The sequence below is a fragment of the Ischnura elegans genome, chromosome 10, assembly GCF_921293095.1.
Source record: "Ischnura elegans chromosome 10, ioIscEleg1.1, whole genome shotgun sequence".
Lineage (NCBI taxonomy): Eukaryota > Metazoa > Arthropoda > Insecta > Odonata > Coenagrionidae > Ischnura > Ischnura elegans.
This window is the reverse complement of record NC_060255.1, coordinates 94,823,717-94,850,489: the sequence shown is the minus strand read 5'-3', so window position 1 is coordinate 94,850,489 and position 26,773 is coordinate 94,823,717. Positions and strand designations below refer to the sequence as shown.

At 36.5% G+C, this 26,773-nt stretch overlaps 1 protein-coding gene across 1 annotated transcript in view; it reads right to left on the bottom strand.

Moving 5' to 3' along the window:
- The window catches only part of LOC124167202, a 142,172-nt gene that overhangs the window by 13,003 nt on the left and 102,396 nt on the right, over positions 1-26,773 (bottom strand). The window contains exon 2 of the mRNA XM_046545045.1: positions 1,229-1,350. Coding sequence (XP_046401001.1) covers positions 1,229-1,350 — 122 coding nt within the window. The remainder of the gene's footprint in view (positions 1-1,228; positions 1,351-26,773) is intronic.

The window sequence follows — 26,773 nt, the reverse complement described above, 5'->3', positions numbered from 1 at the left end:
GCCAATTGTCTCTGAAACCAATATTTGTTGTTAAGTTAGTTTCGCTATTCAAAACAACCACAAGCACTCTCAGCCTTACTGCGCATGAGCAGAAAGAAAACAATCGCGAAACGTATTCCCAATTCCAAGTAAATATGACAACGTCGTAACTTTCGATTGCTTGTTGACGATCGTCCATACACAATCGCACTTACGGCTTACGTTCGAATACCGGGAACTCTATCGAGAGTGAACGGATCTCTAACGATCGAAAGGTAGCCAAGTTACACAATCGGCCCCCATGTGTTGGCACTAGTGATGGGTCGATCATGAACGATTCGATCAAAAAGATTGAATCACTAGGTGAATCAAATGACTCATGATTCATTTCGTTAAGCAAGTCGATCATCAATCATCAATCACTCCGACTTCCGGTTTCATATCAATCATCCCGGTTTCCGGTTTATTTCAAAATTTGGAACGATTGATGCTTCATCTATTTTCGACAGGGCAGAAATGTTGTGAGAAAATTAAATACTACGTTATGAAGAACTGAATACTTGTGTAATCTTTTTCTTAAATGTTTTCCAGCAGTTATCAGTATTAATATCACCACTACACGTAAAAGGAAAATATTAAGATGACTCCTGCAGGAGAACGTTAAGAAGTAGAAGTAACATTTTATTGTGCCGTTCATAAAATTATCCTGTAGATCAGATTCATGCATAGTGTGTGGTGTATTCTGTGTTATAGTTTGAGATATATAGTTTGAAATTATTCTGCTAGTGTTAAGAAACTGTGGCAGTTTTGCCTTCCCAAATATTTTCATGAGACTACTCCCTTCATTTTTGCAGTCTCATTTGTTCATCTAGGAATTCACAATCAAAATAGTATATGAAATGATAATATGGATAGCAATCAGCGTTACCATTGCTCTTCACAGATGAAGCAGTATTTATTCGATTATTCAAAGTGATTTATTACATCCATTGATTGAGTCTTTCAATCTTGATTCATTTGAGTCTTTTTGATCATAATGATTGAATCAATTGAATGAATCATTTATGTGACTCGAGTCAATTGATTGAATCACTAAAATGATCGACTTTGCCCATCACTAGTTCGCACAAGTTGGATGGCTACACGGTGCATTTTCGTGTCCGTTCGCAGCGTTCATACAATTAAATACTAACTTGTAAGTTAATGTATCGTGTAACGAGGCCTTTAAAAACGACCGAGAGGAACTCACCTTTCGAGACTGATCGCCGTGAGCGTGAGAACGGAACATATCGTCGAGACGTTTTGCATGTAGTACACGAACTTGCAAAGAAACACTCCCATCGTCCACGTGTAAGAAAACAGCTTCGCCATCTGTAATTATAAAAGGAGAAAACAAAAGTCATATTTTTGATGCTAGCAAACTTTACCCGTTGAAAATTCAACTGTTAATAAAAAAACATTCGAAAAACAATTCCACACAGAGCTTTTTTTGCATTTCTAAGCATCAAATTGGAGATATGTTTCGAAATTTTCATTACCTCACGACCGAGATTTGGAAGTAACCCCAACCAGAAATGTGGGATAGCTTTTTCAAACAGAGAAAGTAGACGAGAGAAGATATTAAAGCTGCAAAATAAATTTATCCATAAAAAACTGGAAGAAGCTGAAGAGAAGCAAGCAGTCAAGTAATTAAAAACCTCGAAATTTTCTCTATTTCACGGCCGTAAAACGTTCATTAATTGATAACAGATTTACTCTTACTGAAGAGGTGATATTTTGTGCAACTTTTTAAAATGACTCTAAAATAAGTAGTAAAAGATGTCACCTTTTTTTGTCCCAAAAGTCCACAAAATCATTAATGATTTAAAAACAATCCAAAGAATTACTATCGCAAAATCCCTATCTTTAAGGGCCGAAAGATGACAAAAATATGTATTTAAAATTTTATTGATGTATTTTCAGTAATTATGGGCATTATATATATATGAAAAATATTGTTTTTCCATCGCTAACAAAAGATTTTTCAAAATAATTCCATGAGTTTTGCATAAAAGAAACGTGTAAGCCCAGATGTAGGTGAAAAAAATTCACCTAAAATTTTTCATTATTCTAAAGTAAAGAATACATTTTTTATAATTGAGCAATAGAGCTGTGTCAGAAATACTGAATGACCATCTAGTTCTATCTTGCGAAATAACCACGCTGAAAATCTGAAACCTTGAATATGAATTCTATTCTACGCCATTCTCTTTCCATGAAAGGATGAATGCGCAATAAAACGCATAAACTACCAAACTCGTATTTTAGGCCTCACCCAGCCCTATCTCCTTCATATTTCACCATGATTTGTATTTTTACGCCCAGCTGCTGGAGGGGGGTGGAAAAAAACATACACCTGCGCTAAGGAAGTTTTTGGGGATGGTGTTTTCTCACTACAAACGAATAAGAAATAGAATCTGAAAAGAAAATGAGTTTTTCGCTTGCATTAACTTCTGAGAGATAGTCTGTTATCAATTAATGAACGCTTTACGAATGAAATTAAACTATCCTAAGGCCGTACTCTTAGCCCTTTCTAACCCAGAGCTTCTTTTGGGAGAATTCAAATTTCAAGATTTTTCATTATGAAAACTTGAAAATTTTGCGATCAATCATAATTATCGTGGCTGCTAAATATTTCGCCATTACAATTAGCACCACAAAATAATGCGTAGTTTAGATATTTCCTAAACAGAACATATAATGTATACATTTTTGGTGTTTCTTAGAAAGCAACATTGGGTTGTAATGGGTGAACTATAATAAGTCAGGGGAGTGGGCTGGTAAGGTATTGGCAGAAAGGAAGCCATGAACTAATAATAACTTATAACGCGGAGATTATAACGGATACGGTATTTTGTGTTCTCTCTGAAGCGTTGGTTAGGAAACAATATTTGTTTACTTGAGACAATCCAAAATTTCAGTAAATGTACTCACCTTCAACAGAAATTACTCTGCTTTTTACATGTAAAACTCGTTGAATTATTGTGAAAATTCTGTCATTTGCAATGGATTGAAGTGAATAACTAATTCTTTAAAGATAAGGTATTCCTGAAAGGGCCAATAATATAAAATAATCCACGAAAATTCGAGATGTATTGAAACTGGCCGTGCTAATATATTGTATGCTTTTTAGGGAATACTGCTTTAGAGCACAAATATCTCATGAAACATTATGAGAAATAGAATTACAATTTTTAAAAATTGATGTGACGTACCTTATATGTAGTTATAGTTTTTTCTATATAGTTATAGTTTGTTTCATAGTTTACAATATTATATTTCAATTATTTTCTCAGGCTTAAACTTCAAGACGTTGATAACATTAAAAATTGATGTCAAGAAAAAGGGAAAAGAAAACGACTTATAACTCTCCAAAAATCTCATGAGAGCTGATAATATTATCTTACCTTCCACTCCGAGCCCTAAATTGCCCAATTAAGAGAAAAGTCTCGGAGAATTTAACTTCTTTCAATAATTTCATTTCTGTTTTATGGCTTAAGAGAAGATCATCAAACATTTTTAAAACTAAGGCTTCAACTGACGATTTTTCTTTGCCGCCTTTTTTGTGAACTTGACTCCAATTTACGGCGCTTGTTCCGCATTTCCAAATGAAAATGATCACACTCGGATGAGTATTTCAATGAGTCACTCATTTCTCAAGGAAATAAAGATGTTAAGGCCGGTTTACACAGTAAATTAACACGTACGGGTTAATGTCTGAATGCATGAACGCGAGAATGAACGCCAAAATGCACCGTGTAACCACCCAACTTGTGCGAATGCATGCACAGAAAATAGAACCTGTTCTAATTTGGTTCATGCATTCGTACATGTTCCGTTCCGGTCCACGAAAATCATTCACGCAAACAGACAATAAGTCGTGCGTGTTAATGTATCGTGTAAACAGGCCTTTACGATCTAAATGAACCATTCCCGTGGACGTGAATTCAGAGTTGCCATACAATAACATAATAGAGTAGTGTTGAGAGAGCAATCAAGAGGACTCTGTGTGAACCGTTACTCGCGCGCCGTTGGCGGTCACTTATTAAACTTCCAAACAATGCCCATATTCCTAGGAGGTTGTAAATATCTGGAGGGCCTGTTTCCGAGTTTTTAGCGTGGTCAAACTTCCGCCATCTTGGTCAGACAATTTTTGGACTTAAGCCGTGTCCCAATTGGCCATTTGGCTATGCCAATTCCAGAATTTAGCCATGACGCCATCTTGGAAGGATGTCCCAACTCGTTAGCCAGCATAAGGGAGGGAATTTAGGCAGCTAACGCGGCCGCCAGATTTAGGCATCGAGGAGTGCATCCTTCGCCCCACTTTTCCCATGATTCAAAGCGTGCAAAGCGTCTTGAGGAGAAAGGTCATCATGGCTGTCAACAAGGGATGGTACTTGTTTGCAAGTAGTGTTGATATTTTGAGACTTGTTTGAATAATTATTAATTTTTATTTTGTTTATAATAATGAAATTGCGTTAATGGAAGTGTAAGAATTACGGAGAAATTAGTTAAAGAAAAGGCGGCGTTAATTGTAATGTTAATTAATGTTTATATGCTTCTTATGTAGGTATGTATATGTTATTTTATAACTTTTTATACCGATCACATGTTATCTTTTGCTGCCGTTTACTTTTTTAACGTGTTAAATAATGCTTATTGATGTTTATATGCTTCTAACATATACTTAATTATGTAACACAATGTCCAAATTCTTATTTATGTAACACTTTTTTGTACATTAGGTTAACACCCGTAAGATTAAACCATTATTATTATATGTTATTGGACAAAGTCCCGAAATTGGAATCGTAATAAGTGACAAAAATTAAAATCTATAGTGATTATAATATGATACCGAAACCTGATTTATGTACGTAAACCATACTTAAAATAAATTTTGAAAATAATTCCCAAGTCAGACGGTAACCGTTTGAATAGACTAAATAGACCTGTTCTTAACAATACAAAACTAGAAATTAAATTGCTAAAATATAAGGAATCCGAAAAAGTACTTGGTTGGGAGACGATTTAAATACTACAAACCAATTAAAAGGAATATACGCTAACATTTCGCCACAAACTTAGCTAAAACCTCATTAACAAAACCATATGGAACTAAAAATACGAATTTGAAAGTATACCCCTACTTTACTATTACGAAAAGGTTGTCTAAGATACTAAAATTATGATTAAATACTCTTCTCCGACATCTAATTCTCAAAATCACTTGTGACATTACATTTTAACAATTTAGGGTGGGTTTTGTTCATCATTTGTTCAAATCATTCCGATTATCTCTTGTTTTGCATAGGCCTAGTGCCCAGTAGATGGCAGCACCTGCGCAAGGATGTCCCAATTCATGCTCCCTTGTGGTTGGCTGCCCAGAATCTGGCTGGCTAAATACATGATGCCTAATGGCTAACGAGTTGGGACACGGCTTTAGTCTCCCAATGATATTTTGATGTGGCTAAGTCTTGTTCTAAAAATGAACTAAAAGTTAAAAATGCTACCACGATCATCAGTATTTGGCCGGTGATTGCCACAGGATTCTTCCCATCATTCGCGATACTCCTATTAATGTAAAAACACTGTGTCTGCTAGCCACTTTAACAGTGGGAATATCCTTAAAAATATACTTTATTACTGTAATTGTTAGATTTCCGTTGGATATAATAAAATTAAATACCAGAGTAAGTGAAGGTAAATGACTACATCTACATCTACATAATACCCTGCGAACCACCTCTAGGGTGTTTGTCAGGGGGTGATCAATCACCAGCATGCAGCATGCAATTTGACTCCCACATGCACACCACACAGTCCAAAAAGCATCACGTGTACTAACAAATTATAATACCCTATGCTGTTAGAAATAATAATAAAATTAAGAAACATGCATTAAGTTTTACATAGGTTAGTAGGCTACAATACAAGTCATCTAATCTATTCATGAGTTTTATCGCTGCCGTTATAATTGCTTATTGATCGTGGAAAAAAAGATATTCTGAATCTGTCTGTTCTACGGTCTATCTCTCTTATTTTATTTATATGATCTGATCTTCCGTAGTATGTTAGCGTCCGTAAGATATGGCTAACTTCGTTATAAAAGACACTGCTCTTGAATTCATCTAAGAGGTTTAGTCTATTTTTCAATCTACGGTCTGACAGCGATTCCCATCCGCGTTTATCTAAGAGGTCAGTTACTAGTTCACTCTCATAAAACTTTATTTTCAGCTGAGCTTGTTGTAGAACGTAACCGTGGTGATTGATGATAATTTTTATCTGGAAAAATATGCTTGAGGCATAACTCCGCGAAGCTTACCAATAAAGTAAGAAAAAAAGGTTTACATTGTGCATTCCATAGGTTATTTAAATGTATTAACGAGTTATGACCAAACATTTATCCACATAGAATGGGATTGTCAACATCCTCCTTACCATACTCGGATAAATATGTTACGTCATTCGAATATCAGCCCAAGTGCAGAAATACTGAATGAGCCCATTCAGATAATTCTTCTTTGCGAAGAAACAGGTCGGGATAACTAAAACATTCTAAAATGAAAAAAATGAATTCTATTTTTCGCCTTGTGTAATATAAATTGGAAACCAGGATGTAGCTTTTAAGGCCTAACTCCGCTTTTTCCTCTCTATGCTCTGAGATTCGTACTTTGAAAAAACATGCTCAAAACATGTGGGTCACAGTGCCAACCTAAGCTATGAAAAGGGAAATTGCCATAAGTAACGTGTTGTATTTCCTTGAAAGGATTTAAGAAACAATGGAAGCGAACACATTGATGACTTGATTGGAATGAATCGACCTTCAAGTATCAGAAGAAAAGATCATGAATCACTTTATGTACCATAACCAGGAATTTTCTCAGGCGGCTTTGTTTTGCACTTAAAATTAATCGTACAATAAGCCACTCATTCATCGCTCCAGCTAAAATCGATGGCACGGTAGAAATGGGAGGATCTCTTGTGAGTAATCTCCTTTTAGTGAGATAACTACTTGCGCTCCGTACGCATTTCGCTTACGGAACCTACAAAGAATGACCAAAGTTGAACCCAAATTCGGATTTACCAAAAATACTTCCCTGAATCTCCTACCTAGCGAATAAACCACATCATAATAAACAAAACAAACAAACAAAATAAACATCTGAAGCCATTGACGTGAAATCTATTCTGCGTCGTTCTTTTTCAAGGAAAGGATGACGGCGCAGTAAAAGGCGGAGAAGCGGGAAACTAATATCCAAGACCTCCCGCAGCCCTTCCTCCATATATTTCTCTGAGATTTGTATTTTTACGCTCTGCTCCTGGAGGCACTATCATGCATACATCTGCTCTGGGAAAATGTTTGGGAAAGGTGTTTCCTCACCTTAAACGAATAAAAAATAAAATAGAAACGAAAATTTTAGTGATCTTTTTTAATTAAAGATTTGATATTTACCATGGAATGTATCAAAGTTGTTAACAGGTGTATAGGTGCTAACATTCTAATATCCACCTCAGCCAGGACTAGTCGTAGGGAAGAGGTCGCCCTCACTAGGCTTAGGATTGGTCATACCGCGCTCACACATGCATACCTCTTCACCGAAGAGAAGCAACCCCCCCGCTGTGATAGCTGTGATTGCCATCTTACTGTGAGACACGTTCTGGAGGAATGCACAAAATACTCTCTTGAACGTAGGACTGTTGGAAACCAAGATATACGAACCGCTCTGGGTAATAATCTGGATAATATCAATAATGTAACCCAATATATCATCAACACGGGCATAATTAAACTCTTGTGACTACATACAATAGGAGATCCCCTTTTATTGAAGGCGCTTAACAGAAATCAATAAGCTTCCTTAATGAAAAGGAACTATGAGCGGCGCAAATGACCCTGTTGTCGACGCACCCCTAAAAACGCATCTCTACTACTACATTCTAAGAATATACTGAAATTGAACGGTTCTCTGGAAGTAAGAACGAACGATAGAAAAGAAAACGGATCATAAAAACAGCAATGCTTCCCTCAAGGTTTCGGAACTTTAATCAGTCCATCTTCGATACTTAAGGCGTGTTCATCAAATAAACTTGATTTTCTAGTTCAATAGATGATGAAAGACAACGACCTCATACGACGATGTACATGTTGGATACGGACGGAGAATCTTCGTTTGTTCTGTGTCATGCGTTAGGACGGATCACGAGTTTTCTCGTTTTTACTTTCGACTCCTTTCATTTCGCCAATTTTAATTTAATTACACAGGCCAACAAAAAATTTGTTTGGAAACTTTTTTTTTCATTTTAATAGCTGGTCCTTATAGATTTTGATGTGCCGAATCCAAACCTGGCCTTAGTTTTATTGTATCACCCATAGTTTCCAAGCAATATGGTATGGTATGGTATTTGGAGGAGGCGACCGACAGCTGAGGTCATTTGCGCCATGAGGGAAGGGGTAGGTAAGGAAAATTGGAGAGAAACCTGGCACCGGCATTAGCCTGCTCTTAACGAAAGGCACCAAGGGGACCACGGCTTAACGTCCCATCCGACGGACGGAGTGTTGCGCTTGAAATGTCCTCCACACAACATTCAAGCAGGGATCCGGCAGTCTCTGAAAATTATCTTCCACCGCCGGGATTTGAACCCGAGCCCGCCGGGTGGGAAGCCTTGCCACCACACCAACCCGATCCCCACCAAGCAATATGTATTTAATATTTAGTCTAATACCCCTATACGGCATACAGGGAAATCAATGAAACACTGTGTTGCATAATACAATTGTTTGTATTTACTGTTCAATACATCGTGATAAAATTGCTTGTATATACCACAGCGTGATTATACAGGGTTCACTTGTCAACTGGAATTGGTCTACATTTTCTTTCCCTTTTTTCCTTGAAGCTTCTTGTGTAGCTTTTTCTGCGATGAATCGCTTGCTTAACTTCACGGTGAAGTACCAACAGTAATCCCCATTATCTTCGTTCATTAGACCTGCTTTTTCAATTTTATTATAACTATAAAAAAGCTGTTAAATTCTAAAAATATTGATTAATTTCATAGATTTAACTGTAAAATGTGAATAAATGGTGGGTGATACAACTTTAAAACCATCATATTTGGATTCAGCAACTTTAAAAACATAAGAATAAGGTATTTTCAGTAGAAAACTTTTTTCATTGTTGGCCTGTGTTATTTACTATTTATTCATAGGTAACGATTAACTGTCATTAATGGTATAATTTTGCAATATTTATACACTTATATGCATTCCTGCATATACTTTTTTGTTTAATTAAGCCTTGTTTTCTAGGTAGCTTCTTCCATGCATTTCCAATACACCAAAAAGGTCTACTATCATACCTAAGTAAGAACAATACATACCATTAAAATTATTAATCAGTTATGAAGCAATGGCACTTGAAAAAGGAGAGTTCATTTTAAAAAGTTCAGGTTTAAATATCTGGCAGAACAAAGGGGGATGAGGACTTTAAATATCTAATGTCGTCCGCAGCGTGTTATCGCACTACCTCCTAAGGATGAGACATCTAGCGGGCACATCTACGTTAATGACATCGGAACTACGGATAATATTGGAAATTCGATGCTCTCTTTTTTTAATAGGCCGTGAAAGCATGGAGCAAGTTCGAAAATCCTTATTACATGCATCATAACAATATCATCATCTACATGACTGGTGAACCATCCTCAGTTTCCAAGTACCACGCAGTCTATGCGAGTGGGGATAATGTCGCTTGTTAAATGATTTTTGGCCATTTTATCATCGCTTCCCAGCGAACAATCCTAAGATTGGTTTGACGGACCTCTCCACTCAATTCTCCAATAAGCTATCCTTTTCACCTCTACGTATTACTTCCCTGTTTCTTCATTCATGACCTACTCTATAAAGAGGTTTATCATGGCAAGAATGGTGCGGTTTCAGTCACTCAAAGTAAGATAGCAGAGATAGCGTGGCAGAGACTTTTCAGAGGAGGAGGAGGGCACATGAAGTGCAGTGCACCGTCCGTCGGAAAGGACGTTAGGCCGTCGTCCCCTTGGCGTCTTTCTTTTGTCGGAGGCTAATGTCTACGCTGGGTTTCTCTCTTGTCGAGCGACTAAGCGCGAGCCATTCATCATTTACGTAAAATAAAACTGTTTGATACGAAAAATACGAAAAATAAAGCACAAAAAAGTATGTAATTTTATTTTCGTTTAAACCGTGTTAAAACCGCGCTAGGCTTTTATAATGACACTGTATTAATATTTCTAGTGTTCCTTTTCGATTTTTGCCAACTACTTAAACAAAAAAGGGTGGATGAGCGTAGTGGCTGAAAAGAAATTTAGAAGATCATCTCCGAAAACTCGTAACAATTATTGAAATATTAAATATTAAAATACATTTTAATTGAATTTGAAAAATGCACTTCTAAATTTCATTCGCCATTTACTCGTCCACAAACGATTAGGTTGATTAGTCTACTTATCATTAGCACCACATTTCGAAGGCCTCTATTACTTCTCCACTGCTGTCATTGTCCATGCTTCACTTACGAAGAGAAGCCTACACCAAATGTTAGTTCTAATATATTGCTTCCTTACTTCTATGCCAAAGTTTTTCGATGGAAGTAGATGTCGAAAAAAAGATACAGTTTGCATGCATGTACTTTTTTTCGTTTTCTAAAAATTTGAGATGACAGTTGATCGCAACATTTCATTTTTCCTGACAATCCCTGAAATGAGCGTGAAATTTAAGGTCCTCGTTTTGACAGCTTGAGAGGCAGGCAGTATTATTAATGAAAACGGAAATCCCGCTGAAATGTTTCATTTTCGCTATAACATGCAGGTAACCAGTGACAAGCACGCAAAAAATATAGTTGTCATGGCTGCTGTTGATTAAGTGGATGCTGAAGGTATGGAAAGTGATATATGGACGTAGGGTTGGCCTTTATTTAAACTTCGCGAAAGATCAAACGAATCGAAAGTGCGTCGCGCTCATTTCACTTCCTTTCTCCTTGTCGTTCTTCTTAAAATGGAGAAAAAATTGACAGTTGAAGCGCGCCAATCCGCACTCTTTATTTTGACTCCTTTTGAACCATACACTTAAATGCCTCGTGGATTTTGTTCATAAAGTATATTTTGCCTAGCTAATATAACTTACAAAAAACAACGCACAAAAACTGTAATAAAAGAAGAGTTATGGATAGTTTAAGCAAAATATAATGCAATCTAACCAATCAAAATTAATGTAAATATTAAAAATGTAAATACTAATGCCCCGTTTACACTACGAACGTACCGACGTTGATCGCGACTACTGCACGTTTACACGTCTAAAAGTTACCATCGTAACTCACTGCTGCCCTCGTTGGGGAATTGTGTCAGATAACAACTGACGATGTGACTGCGTGAGAAAATTGAAATCTTGGAAATTAAGAAGCAAAAGAATATTTATGTTTTCATAAGCTATAACTAAAGGTAGACCGAACTGTTGGTGAAACTTTAAAGAATGTAGGATTCATTATGGGAATCGGTCCAAATTTTAACAATATTCATGCAATAACGACAGTAGATATATCGCTTTTCTACGTTCCTAATTGGAATATACTGTTAACTGGTCACTTTATTATAATATCGACTCAATCCGGCTTGAACGTGTCCAAAATAAATTTCTTAAATTAAATAATTACGATTTAGGAATCTCACTTTCTTATTAAAACACTTTATATATTCTTTCCCTAATCAATTTGAAAACCCTTGCACGACATACGATCCTCCAACAATGTCCTATTCCTCTTCAAAATTATCAATTAATATTTAGATTGTTTCTATCTTATTATATTTGTAAATTTTAATGGATCCCGTCATAGCTATACAAATCCTCACCTGGTTATTTTTAATTACCATAGAGCAAATTATGTCTTCAACTCCCAGCTATGATGAGATAAAACTAAAACTAGTCATAACAGTCCGTGAAGCCTTTAAGAAACTAGATTCTTCGAGAGAATATGTCAAAACATTCAAGAATATTCACGCATTAAAGACAGTACATATTGCTGTTATAATTTAACTTGAAAAGGCTTAGATTTCGGCTTGATTCGGCACAAGTATTGATTTCTCCATGTCCTCATCTAAATGTTATAGTTATTTCTGGCGAATTTTATCGTGAAATCCTGTATACAATGATTTAATTGGTAAACATTTTGTGCATGTTTGTTATTTTTCATCATCTGTGAAGTATAATGTAAGGATACATGGTTATGGGTTAACCTGTAAATAAAGAAATGCATAAAAATGGTGTAGTATAGAATATCCGATATCATTTGGTAAATAGAGCATCAGAAAAAACTTTCCCCTCACGTCCTTCCATTACCTGCTCAATAATATCTTCAATCGTTGCCATATATCTTAGATATATTAGAGTTATTTATGAAATATCAATTATTGTATGAAGATTTCAACGGCGCGAAAGAATCGTATATGCATCGATCTTCATTTCCTAACTCTTTTTTCTTGGCACACTAGCGCTAACCATCGTAAGTTCGGCAGTGTTAGGTACTAAGGCCTACGATGGTAACTCTGCGCGTTTACACGACGTTTTGAGGTTACGCGCGTAAGGATCAACGTCGCGACGATCGTTGTGTAAACGGGGCATAACAAACTAACCAACTGCATAAAAGGTTTGTCACATCAATTTTCATAGTTTGTTTAAAGCATTTAAAATCTACTTATTAAAACGTTATACAAATAGATATTTTTTGACTGAAAAATTATTTTTGAACATTTACTACCTTTGTATTGATTATAAACCTTTACACATTATAAACACATTATTACACATTATAAACCTTAAAAATTGAAAATAAATGTTTGAAAACGTCGGCAAATATGTTTATAATAATGCACCGATACCTGAAGAGGTGAAATAGTAAAATGTAACGCAATCTAGCCAATCAAAATTAAAGTAAATATTAAAAATATAAATACTGTCCCACCCGTTTTCATTAAATAATATGCATGTTTAATTACGTTCTGAATGTAAAATTTCGGTGTTATTAAGATCGAAAACGTGGTTTTCATTAATTGTGCTTTTTTATTAATAACCTAACTCTCAATAGTCCATATTTAAATACAAACAGTGCGTCTAGAAAAAAAGAAATAGGTGTCTTTCGGGGAAGAAAGGAAATCAGAAACTCTCAAATAAAATGTCTCACCCGACATTCCTATTCTTTCGCATCGTCGTATTTTTTTTATTCTCAGTTGCTCAGGAGCAAAAAGCGTACACAGCAAAAAAAAATACATTTCCAGACATCGTCTTCGCCTCGGAAGTGCTCTCGATCCTTCTAAAATTTCATCAGGAGAAGTTGTGGCTAGAAGTCACAAGAGAGGATTTTCTAAATAAAATGTTTCACGAAATGGAAGTCGACAGCATCGTCCAGGAAGGGACGATACAAAAAAGTGTCTTCCCATTCAGTAGTCTTAAAAATGCATTGGGTAGTCAATATAAATGCAATTGTGGCTACGTTTTCCTGAACGTGAAAAAATACAAGAGTTCAATCTGGAATGGGAGTGAAATTCGTGCGTAGGTTTCCGGGGCGTTGTTCACGATGACTCCTAATTTTCGGGTGATTTTTTGCCGTCTTATATTGCACTGGCCGATCTCCCCCGCAGGCACTACGCTAAGGCGTGTACACAGTGCCATGCTCCTGCGGAAAATCATATGTTGGTGAAACAAGCCTAGGAATGGCGACAAGGATGAAGGAGCATGTGAGAGCCACTAATAAAAAACAACTGCACTTATCAGCCATTGCAGAGCATGCTTGAAGTGAGGCGGGCCATAAAATTGATTTCGAAAAAGCGAAGATAGTGGCAAAATAGAGTCGCTACTACCCAAGGCAAATCAGGAAAGCAATTGAAATTCAAAAAGCACAAAATATCAACAGGGACAATGGCTACCCAATCATCAACGTGTAGAAGAGAGTTCTGACCAATCAGCGCACAGGGGGAGATCGGCCAGTGATATATAAGACGGCAAAAAATCAAAACTTCTCACCTTCGACCTGAAGACGAAAGCAAGATGGCTTTCGAAACTGTTTTCAACCATAAACGACAGACGCGGCTGGAGAACCCGAAAATTAGCAGTCATTCTGGAATGGGAGTATTCATGTGGTTTTTACGCATGTGATGTCCAGTCTTCCCTTTATAATAAACCATACAGGTACTTCTTAGCTCAAGGATAAGCTAAAAGTTATTTCAAAATTATAATGCATTCAAGACACCTATTCGCTAACTTTATCTACATGCAAGCAACGTACATAATTATTTCTAATAAATCGCTCCCGGAATAAATCACTACACATCAGGAAAAAATAGAAACTTTAAATATCAGGTACTACATGTTTTCACCGTTAGCACACAATTTTAAGACACTATTTTTACAGCTTCAAGACAATTTGGTGGAGAGATAGAAGGAATTATATGATTGACGTATGATCGTATTTTGGTAAAGATGTGAAAAAATTAAAATGCGCAAAAAACGCACAATTTTTCGTTAACAATATATTGTTTTTTATGCAACAATAAGCACAAAATTACGATTGTATTTCTGAAGATGATCCCTCAAACAGGCGAGAGATTCTGATGTCACCTAAAGCTTCAAATTTGGTTTCGTATGAATGATATTTATATGCTTAAATTGTTTAAGAAGAATTAAATTATATATTTATTTGCACGCAAACGGGCTCCTGGTAATTATTAATTACTATTTGTTATTCATTGTTACTTTTCATCACCTGTTATTGAAAATATATTTGAAATCATCATTTGACTTCAACGGGAAAAATTATGGAGTGATTTATGCTTAAAATACACCATAACGATAGGAATGCTATCTATATAACCGATGACATTACCACAACGAACAGTGGCCTGAAATCGAAAAAAGCTTAAAAAATCACAAATATGTTTATTTTAGTACGGAATTCGAGAATTTGCACAGTTGTTGTCAATGATTTAGTACATTTTTTATGCAAATCGTTTTTCATAGGTTAATTTTTTACACAAATTACATGACCTCAAAGGTGAACCAATTTCGCAAAATTGAATTTTTTTCGAAATTAAGCATGTTAAATCTAATGCCACTCCTTTCGCAGTTATTCAATAGCAACCAAAATTAGAATAGAATAGAATATATATTTATTCATGCTCTGGGTATACCCTTAGAGCAAAACACATTTTACTATAATTGGCTCATCAAAAGCACAAAGTTCATGAAAATATCAAGTAATAACAATAAAGTTATTTGATACACAAGTAATAAAAAAATGACACGTAAACAAGGATTGAAATTTGACAACACACGGAATATGTTGGCTGTATTTTATGTAGGAGTTTATTTTCGCTCTCCATTGAGTAAGGTGATGTATAATTTACATTTAAATGCATGGTTGGAGCCCTTCTGTTTTAGATCCTCAGGGAGAGAATTCCAAAATTTAGATGCCGTTACTAGAAATGATTTCTGGTATGTAGTTGCACGTGGAGTAGGATACCGTAAATAGTCCTTTTTGCGAGATTACATGTGAGTGGTTACTGATCTGTTCATAAAAATTTCCCGGAGCTAATTAGGGATTCCCTCCCTGAAAATCTTAAAGAGAAGAGCACCGAGTAGATATTTTCTTCGGTTACAAAGATTTAGCCAACCAAGGCTGATTCTGTACTGTGATACATGAACATCCTTTCTTAAATTGAATACATATCATACACATGAATTATGTAGCCTTTGTAACTTTTAATCCAGCTCTTTAGGCATGTCATTATAAACAAGACTACAATAATCAAAGGAAGGGAATACCAGGGTAGAAATTAACATTTTTCGGGTGGATATAGGAAGTAAGTGCTAATGAAGTTTTAGTTGATACAGTGTGATATTGACTTTATTACAGATGTCATTGACATGTTGGTTCCAAGACAATTTGTTTTAGTTTAGGTTAGTCCAAGAGTGCGAACAGAGTCGCTGAACGGTATTTGGTGATCACCAACTACAACTGGAGGAAGGTGATTATGATCTATTTTGCTTAGGATCCTTGAGCTACCGATGATTATTGCTTTCGTCTTTAAACAGTTCAGTATGAGGTGGTTTTCACCCACCCATTTTGTGCAAAATACAGTATTGTTAAATGGCTAGTTATTGTTAATTTTATTAACTTTCACGACTTAACGTCGACGCCTCTGGTGTAGGAAAAGGGTTGGAAGGTAAGGGACGGGGTAAACACCTTACCGCTATAGAAGCGACCAGGACCCACTACTGGCGAAACCCAGCATCAGCCATTAATGTGCCAACGATTTTGGAGGATTTTTCTATTAAAGATAAAAACCCATCGATCAAATCGTTGGACGTTGGAACCTTTTCAACAAAGAGTATGAGGATTCAAGGGGAACCGTTTAGGGATACAACACACCGGGGCCGGGAACAAAGCCCGTAGCTTATACGCCCAATCACCCGGGCAGGGGCTGGAGAGGAAGGAAAAAGGAAAGAGGCGCCGCCGCGATAGGAGCCCGACGACGCCTCTGGGAAAGGATAGGTGCGGAAGGGATGGGACGGGGAAAACACCTCAACGCTATAGAAGCGAAGAGGGCCCTACTATAAGCGAAACCAGGCAAAACCATTAATGTTCTAACAATTTCGGAGGATCATTCTATGAGGAAGAATAATCCAACTATCAAATCGTTCGATACCTTTTCAACAGTGAGGTATCCGAAAAAAGTTCCCGCATGGAAGAGAACATATTCCGATAAGGGTTCAAGTTTATAATTACCTTCCCTCAAAGCTCGCGATGGCATTGGTACTAAATTTGACCTATTATTGAATCTGTGTTTTTTATGTTAATGTTACTTCTTTCCCTGCAGCTATTCCTATTAGGGTTCGCTGTTTCTGACTAGTCTCCTCCAAGTCACTGGATATCCCTTTCAGTGAAACCCTTCTCCCTCAAATCGTTCCCGACTAAGTCCCTACATTTTCTCATTGGACTTTTCCTCCTACTCTCCCCTTCTACCAGAAAAATTCAAATTCTGTTCCCACGCCGTCTTAAAATATATGACCGAACAATAGCATCCTTTCCCCTTGCATCATCTTACCTTGAGATATCAACAATCACTTATTCCTAATCATATCTCTACTTAATAAACGGGTTTAATTTTTCCTGGTGAATACTTCTGACGAATATTTCTCGGGTTCTCAGCCAGGTTAGTGCTTTTATGTAAGCCGACGTTTCGGGAGACGACTTGTCTCCCATCCTCAAGGCCGTGTTACTTCATGGAAGTCCAATTTTACACTGTTTACCGAGGACAACAATGCGGCTTAGGTGTCGTCCGATTGGCTGTAGTAGGTCTTCTGTATAAAAAACATAAGGGTTGAATGTGAAGAATTTCAAAATATCTACAGCCAATCGGACGACACCTGAGCCGCATTGTTGTCCTCGGTAAACGGTCGTACCGGTTCAGTGTGAAATTGGACCTCCATAAAGTAACACAGCCTTGAGGATGGAAGACAAGTCGTCTCCCGAAACGTCGGCTTACATAAAAGCATTAACCTGGCTGAGAACCCGAGAAATATTCGTCAGATATCTCTACTTGTTTTCCCCATCATCCATCTCATATCTGTCACACCCATTTACTTTTTGTGGACTATCTCAGCAGGAAATTTTGTGGCTAAGCAAGACTAAGGAATGGTATGTGAGGTTGCCTTTGAGACCTCTTTAGGGCAGGGATGGAGAGTGAAACTAAACGGAAATGTTTCGTTTCTACTAGGAGGGAAACGAAAATAAGGGGTCTAGGTTTAGTTTCGTTCCCGCACGAAATTAAAATCACCAAGGAGTTTAGTTTCGACCCGGGACGAAACTTTACTCCCGGGAACGAAACTAAATTGATCGAAACTCCGCCGCTCATTGTTAAGTTTCGATCCCAAAAGTTGAGTGGATGGGAATAGGAGGGAATAGTTTCGACTAGGGATGGTCGGATCGGATACCTCGGATCCAAATATCCGCGGATATTGCCCTTCATCGGATACATCGGATCCAAAGTCGCGGAAGACATCGGATCTGGATCCGAAATCTTGAATAATAGATTCAGTGAATGCAACGCCCAATAAGGGTAGAAAGAGTTCCGATTCTCTCTTCGAATGCGCCGTCGCATGCGAGTCTTGTCCTACCCATGAACCGTTTTGTTTGAAAGTTCTCGCATAGGTTATGTAGGAGAATTTCAGCCGTGGAAACAAAAAAAGGTAAAATACGACTGGCACATAGTGCGACTCTTCCCAAGAGATTGAACAATCATCGGGGGAATCTCAGCGTCAGGAATTTGAAAATGCATTTGGATCCGAAAATATCCGATCCGAAAGATCCGGCTCCGAAAATCAAGGATCCGATCCAAATCCGGATCCGAAAAAAATCCTGGATCCGTCCATCCCTAGTTACGACCCATTACGTTTGATATTCCTGTAGAGAAGTTAAAATATTGACCTTAAAAATAGAATGGCCAGTTTGTGTTCACCGTTCTCCGTTAGCGGTAATAATATGAGTGCGCCATGCTTCTAGTGGCGGAAAACGGAACCTCTACTTCATTCAACCATACTTGATACTCGGTATGCGGGTCGAAACTTAATCGTTCGTAGGTGAATCACGTGGCACATCAGTTGCGAAACATTCTCTTTGTTTCGTTTCGTTCCAGAAGTTTCGTTTAGTTTCGAGCCGAAGAAGTTTTGACTCCGATTTCGTTTCGACCCTGAGTTTAGCTCCATGGATTTAAATCCATTTCGTCTCGTTTCAAAATTTCGCTCCTGGGAACGAAACTATTGAAATTTTACTGGTTTTGAATTTCGTTAGTTTTAGTTTCTGCTTTTGAGGGATAAATAGGTGGTTTTTCTGCGAGGGCCCGAGGGGAAATTTTGCGAGTTGAATTTTCCATAAATGGAGGATTGACGTCAAACAGGATTCTCCTTCCTGAACAGTTGAGCGTCGCGTCGTTTCTATGGCTCGATGCAGCTCAGCAAATAAAAAAATCGACGAATTATTTTTTTATTCTTCCAATAACGTTAACGTTGATTTTTATTCAATAATATTGCATACTAATAAATCATATTATGACTGAGTAGTAAAAAAAAAACAAAATTAAAAAATAGACCCAATATTTCATAAGAGCCATTTTTAAATTCGTACTAAAACCTGCTTAAATTTAATAGAAGTAGTCAACATAAACAGAGTTGGAAATCCTTTTGTTGCTTATAATTTATAGTTATTCAAAGTTTGAATTCCATACGCGTTAGTCTGCTGGTTGAATTTTTGGAAAAATATAAGACAAAATCAAGCAGACTTCCCCTCCCTCCACCCGAACAATTGAGCGTCGTTTCCATAGCCAGATGAAGCATAGCAAATAGGGAGATGGACAGTTGAGCAGCGAGGATCGCACCATTTCCGAGAAAGGTCGTGCCTCGGAGGATTTGTGCCACAAAACTTTTCTTGAGGGGATGTATCAGCCAATATGTGCTTAAGTAGTTGGAAGTCTCCTACGCGAAGTTTGACTATCACGTCAGTTCCTGGAAATACTGTAGAGAGAAGACGTATGCCATATCGCATGCGTACTCGAACAGAGAAGCGAGTGTAATGTACACTGTCAGGAAATAGAGTCGTTTACTATAATGGACTTTGGAAATATTGACCCCAAGCACGAAGCCAGGAGAGAGTCAGCTTCAGCTTGCGAAAGAGAGTCTAGTTTTATCGAATAGCCAATTTTTGTCGGTTTTTCAACAAATTCAGGATTTTTCTCCTATTTCACGATATAAAAAATATTATATACTGTGCTAAGTGCTGAGATCACAATTAAACTAATGGTACTTGTGTAATTATATTAATGAGGATTATCAAAATTTTGAATTCTGAATAAAACAGCAAACTTGGATATCGAATATGATACATCAACAATTTAATTTGAAGAAATGGTTGATACATGAAAACACGCAAATAATTGTCATGGAAAACTGACATAGATGGTTTAAGCAAAATATATTGTAATGCAATAAATCAAAATTTATTTAAATATATAAAATATAAATTTGGTATCTAAGCAACAAACAAATAACTAAAAAACTAAATAAAAGGCATGTAACATCCTATTTTTTTAATGGAAATTTTCTTAAAATTGATTGTTTGAGGCGTAATTTGGTGAAAGCGATTCTTGGTGAAAGCTTGGAATTTTCTTAATTCGTTTTATTTTAATTTAAGTCCATATATTAAAATATTTCATTTGCTATTTTTCGCTTTAAAATTGATTTTCAATACTTTCAATCAACATCAAGAATACAATTTTAAATATAAACAATAGATCGAGAACAAAAGGAATATATTGCTATGAATGATTTCTCACTTTTCCGGTGAATAGAAATAAAATAACTCCTATCCGGTCTATGACCACCTCAAGAGACCGCCTAGTTAGTGTAAAGGACCCAGTTGTCCCCATGACTCCAGGTGTTTACGTATAAAATCCCAAGTGAGTGTGGTGATGTACTCGTGGAAGAGACTGAGCGAGCTACCTCTGCTCGACTCAAAGAGCATCAAAGGTATTGCCGACTTGGTCAACTGAAAGAAAATCAGCTTTATTATAGCATACACTGATAAAATAAGGTAGGATGACACCAAAGTTTTATGGTGACCCATTTAATTTTTGGATCGATTAACGAATGAAGCTATGTAGATACAACTCGAAAAGATAAATGTCAATAGAGATACCGGTAGCTCGATCAGCAGCTCTAGGAATCGAATTCTTAAAAGAATAATGTGGTTTCCTATTATTTTTTTATTGCCTAAATCGAAGGATTATTACTATTATTATAAGGAGTACGTATTTCACGCTTTTAGATTTTTTAATGACGATATCTATTTTTCGCGATTAAATGAAAAGTGAAAACTTTCAAGCGCGCGAAAACGTGACGGCTAAGTATGAATGCTGGGAAAAGCCCGTGTGACGTCATTCTGGTTCCCGCTGTCGCCGTGTGAGGTGGCCTTGGGGCTAGGATATTGTGCGCCGCTACTAGCAGGTAGCAGAGTACCCTGCCAGCAGGTAGCGCTTGGCTTAAATAAGGATTATTAATACCTTATCAAACGAAGAACACTCCGACCTTGGCAGTTTTAATAGGTGATTATTAAGAGATGTTTCCCTGAGCTCTGTGCCTCATCCGTGCATTGGTAATCTCAGGCGATGTAAAACTCCTATCTACTCGTGTAGAAACTAGGTCCCTGTGACGTCACGTGGAGTGGAATCGCATGGACGCCAATCCGGCCTTTTTCAAATAAGGTTAAAATTGACTATTGCCATTCGTCTAAACTGGGATTTCTAACAACAAATAATTCGTATATTATGAATACGCTAATGGTGGGTAAGGAATCGCAATCAATTCATTTCGTTTTCTTTGATGAAGGAACTACCCTAATAAAACATACCTAACATTGATCCTTATGTGTATCTGTACTTGCGTACACCAAAAACGTCCTGTGAACTCATACCCCAGCTGAAAGTTTTGCACCGAGAGGGTTAACGGTTAATTGTAGAACCCTTGGAGTAATATTTTCCCATTAAGCGTGTCAGGGGGTTTGCCTAGCAGGCAGAATGTCCAACCACAGAAGTCGTATGACGTAGCAAATGGTAATGAGAAAACGACTGCAGGGACGCATTAGACGCGACCAGAAGTAAAACACAGGCTTTGGGAGCATGAGATGCACCTACGTACAAACTTAGGTCACAATCCATGCAGCCGTATGGAAATGCATAGCGGACAAACAAACAGACGTCCTCTTATGAAAATGGAAGAATATAGAAGATATCTATGGCTAAGTTCTAACAACACGTATCTCAAAAATAGCAACTTTTCAGGAGAGCTAAAAAAAAAAGATTAATTTCTTTCACTTGCGCACTGAAATTAAAAACCAAAAGTTCATAAAACTGAAAAAGAAGCATTCATTTGCAAATAAAGAGTTGTTCTTTGCTTGTATTTTAAGTTTTTAAACTAATTATCCTTTGTTTAAGATACCCGTATAAAACCGGCCGGATTTCAGATACGTGTTGTTAGAACTTAACCGTGGATATATTGCTCTCTATAAAAATGTCTTGCGACCTATGCAGTTTATACAAAAGCGAAGTAGCTAAAAGATAAAAGCAGAAACTAGCCCGGAAGCAAGAATAAGGATGGGAGTGAGACGTAGCCCACCCTTACCGGTGACTACATCACTTTCAGAGGCTCCTGTGAATGGAGCAGCAACGTTGGCTTCTGCTTGGAGTCCCCCGGGGGAAATTTTGCGGGTTGAATTTTCGGAAAAGTGGAATACGACGTCAAACAGGCTTCCTTCCCTTTTTCCCGAACAGTTGAGTGTCGTTTCCATGGCTCGATGCAGATCAGCAAACATGGAGTTGAACAGTTGAACAGCAGGAGTCCCAAAAAGGACAGGTTTCGGCGTAGATATTGGAGAACTGGTGGGAAGTCAACTACGCGAAGTTTGAGTTTCACTTCAAGTTAATGGAAATATTTCAGAGAGAAGATATAAGCCATCTTGCAAATACACTGAAGAAGCTTCAATAATGCACACCGTTGGAAAATTGAATAAAGTCATTCACCAAAAGCATTGCGTCACTGTACTTCTTCTTCAACGTCTCCAAACTTAAATCATTCTATCCATAATCCATATATTTCAAATCTTTTCATCTTTAAACCAGTTTTTTTTCGAAGTGCCCATACTTAACTCTTTTCTAAAGAACCTTCGAAGTGCTCATTAATGTGCATCACATAGCAATAATGGTAAAACTGAAACAATTTAAAATAGATATTAACCTCATTAGGTCTTGTTACCCGAAAGAACTTCCCTTAGCACAAGAGACCTCAGTATCATCCTAGCAAATGAAGAGACACTGCATTTCCTTTTGATTCGTGTTAAAAATTAAAAAATGAGTTGTTTGTAAGCCATAGAGGAAGGACAGCGGCAAAATAATCCAATGGCGATAGTAGTAAGTTTATCGGGAAATAAAATAATCCTATTGCTAATTATCACGTAAAAAACGGTCATTTCTCATCTTTTTAAGATCGAATGAAAAAACCGGTTTCTTTTTCAAGCGATGTCTGGTATTTTCTAGTCTTTAAAGTCTTGTATTTTAATTCTGATTTTTCTTCAAATGTTTTAATCGTTTTAAATGCTACGCATTTACGAGGTCGCATGTAAGCTGAAGACGCGAGTGTAATGTACACCGTTAGGAAATTAGTTATAGTCATGTAACGTAAGCATTCCGTAACTGTACTTCTTCTCTAACGTCTCGGAACGTATATTATTACATCAATTTTACATTTATTTTTAACATTTTATCGTGAAAACAGTTTTGCTTTTTTTTCAAAGTGCCATATCTTAACTCTTTTCTAATGGTGAAAAGAAATTCGGTCACCAGTTGAACACATGGGGTAAATTCTCATTGGCTGTTTTCAGACGCGAATCTTCGGCATTCTAAATTGCGAAATACTTCAATTCTAACAAGTCTATTTTAAGAGGACAGAAAATTGATTATTAAAATAATAATGGAGCTTTGAGGTGTTTATGAAATTACACATGTAGCAATAATATTGCAAGCAAAACAATTTAAATTTAAAGGCCATAGGTATTACTCCCCTTATGTCTTATTACCCGAAGGAACTTCCCTAAGCATAAAAGACCCAAGTATCGGCGTAACAAATAAAGAAACACTACATTCCCTTTGGAATTTGTGTTTAAAAAATGAAAAATACGTTTTTTAATACCATAGGGGAAGGCGAGCATCAAGAGTATTCGATTGCAATAGTGGTAAGTTTATCGAAAAAAATTAATAATTTTTTGTTTTAAGTAATTTCACGGAAAAACTTTCATTTTTCGTTCATTCAGCTCGGCTGAAAAAAAAAAAACATTTTTTTCTAACGATGTAATATCTGTTTTTTTCAACCATTTAAACAGTTTTAAACGTTTCTTACTTTGGAGCTTCCACAAACGAGTTAAATTTTTCATTCATTACTATAATGAAATGAATATTCTTATTGTAAATACGCTAAACTTGCTTGGCGAAAAATATCGTTACTTAGCTTTGTAAATTAAATTATGCATTAGCAGATTGTTTGATTGTGCAGTAATTAGGAAATTTTATCCACATCAAATATAAATTCTATTTTTCGCGTCGGCGTTTTCCTGGTGATAACAGAGGTTTCACGTTCAATTCACCGTAAAAATGAAATTAAAACTTTAATCGTGAATACAGGCTTTATTTTCTCAATTAAATAAATGGGTTCTTAGTATGGTCATTTAAATTTGGCATTAATTAATTGCTTTTAATTAGGGAATCGTCAGTGGGAATATAATTTACTGAGATTTTATTGCATTTTTTAAATAATAATAATAGCTTTGTTTTTCCACATGTATTTGATGCAAAACTTCACTGCGATCTAAGTTTTGAATAGGGTCTTCATATCTAGGTAATAATAATTTTCAATTGTGAATTAAATTTGACATTAGAACACCTTATCCATGCGGTAAATTGGCAAAGTACACGTAAAAACACAAATCCATTATTATTATTAAAAGCAGGTAAGTAAATCCTACGAATACCCGCAAAAAAAACAACAAATAAAATTGCATATCAGGTTACGATAGGGATTTTGAGCCAAATACTTAGGAGATATAGAGAGCAGCAGAATACCAATCTACATCTTACAATATACTATAAACACATGAGAGTCATACTTTGGATTATAGATTTTTTTAAATTAACGATTAAAGTTGTTCGTGAAAAATTATGTTTACGCAACTCTTTAATTTAAACGTTACTTTTGATATAGACCAATTTCAATTTTAAAAGTTATATTTCCGTTAAAATTCTGTGTTAACAATTTAAAAATTTTAGCAACTTGTATTCGTTAAATTCTGGTGAATGTCGATCATTGAGAATTTGGGCGCGAAGCCTGTCCAATAGGCAAGGGGAAAAAAATGAAGGTATACCTAAGGATGCAATGAAGCAGGTTTGTTGTGCAAGAATGCAATGAATACGGCCACACGAGTACATCCAAGAAAAACGAGGTCGAATCGATTGAAGTTTTAGGACGAACTCAGAGACGAAAATACACGATTTCACTAAAACGTCGATGCCTGCCATGGTAAGGATGCCTCTTTGGCGACATCGTTTTATCCATATCAGATTAGTGAACATGAAAAAGGGGGTTGCCAAAAACTAGGCATGAGTCGATTCCAATGTCGATTCTCGATTCCTCCGATACTCGGGCACGGAATCAGAATCGATCGCCTAAAGCCGATTCCGATTACATCGATTCTAGAAAGCTAAATATTTTTAAAATAGGCTATAAGCTTGGGGCACGAAAGCCGACACTCACCACTTCTGCATAGAACATCATTAAGTTAGCAATTTATCTTTGAAACAATTAAGTGTTTATCATTTCATTAAAGCTGAGGATATATTCATTATATTAATACTAATTAGTTATTTTAAAGGATATACTTTTTGGGTCACTTAATTCTCTTTGTTATTTCATTCCATTCAATTTATAAATCTTGATGACCACAGTGTTGCTGGCAAAGCAATATCCCACGTGTTAGTATGAATAACAATCGACGTAATCGGTATCGATAATCGGGAATCGATTCGAAAGAATCGAAAGACGCGGAATCGACTCAACCATACCACAAACCTATGGCTGAATACGAGGGGGAGGAGCTCATTCAGATAAACGTATCAGCAAAAAGCGCCAATTTATGTCCTCGGTGATATCCCGTCGTCAGAGATGGTTGGATGGAGTGCAAGCATAAGTTTCTCAACGCAATCCCAGCCGAAGAAACAGGACACCACCCGAAGACAGTCCTGGAGGGCTCACACATGACGCATTTAGACCGAGTAACCATAAATATGAGAAAGAGGACAGAGTAAGTGAACGCATTTAAAAAAAATAAACTATAATCGGTTACTTTTTCTGAATAGTAACTGTTAACTTAAATTAGTTTCTTTTTACTGGTATTTCTTTAGCTTTAATCGGATAAATTTGCATTGAGGTACCTTTTTACTTTGATCAGTTACTTTTTACCGATATTAAACCTAATCTTTAATGGGTTACTTTTTCATAAGAGTAACTATCAAATTTAAATAGTAATTTTTTTACCGAGATTGTCTCTAACTTAAATCAATTACTTTATCATAAAAGTAATTTTGAAATTTGAATATTTACTTTTTACCGAGATTAACTTTACCTTTAATCGGTCCCTTTTTCAGAAAAGTAACTTTAACTTAAAATAGTTAATTGTCACTGAGATTAAATTCAAACTTAATCGGTTATTTTTCAAAAAAGTACCTTTTAACTTTAACTAGATACTTCCCACCGATATTAAACCTCAACTTAAATCGGTTATTTATTTGGTATCTTTCCCAACTCTGATGAGAATAAATGTGATATATGCTACGAAAGCATTTCACTGAACCCAGGAAAGGTTATAAAAGGTTCTTGCATGAAATCTCAGCCGCCACCAATTGCTATGACAGAATCACCCACCATTTCTCATTGCTGCGGAAGAGATAAAAAACGGCCCAGAAGTTTCCTAGCAATGGATTACGCTGAAGAGTAAAATGGCGGGTTGAGGGAAAAGGTAAGCTACGTGTCCGGAATGCGTAACCTAAATTTTATGGAAATAAAAGATTGAAATTCGTGGCG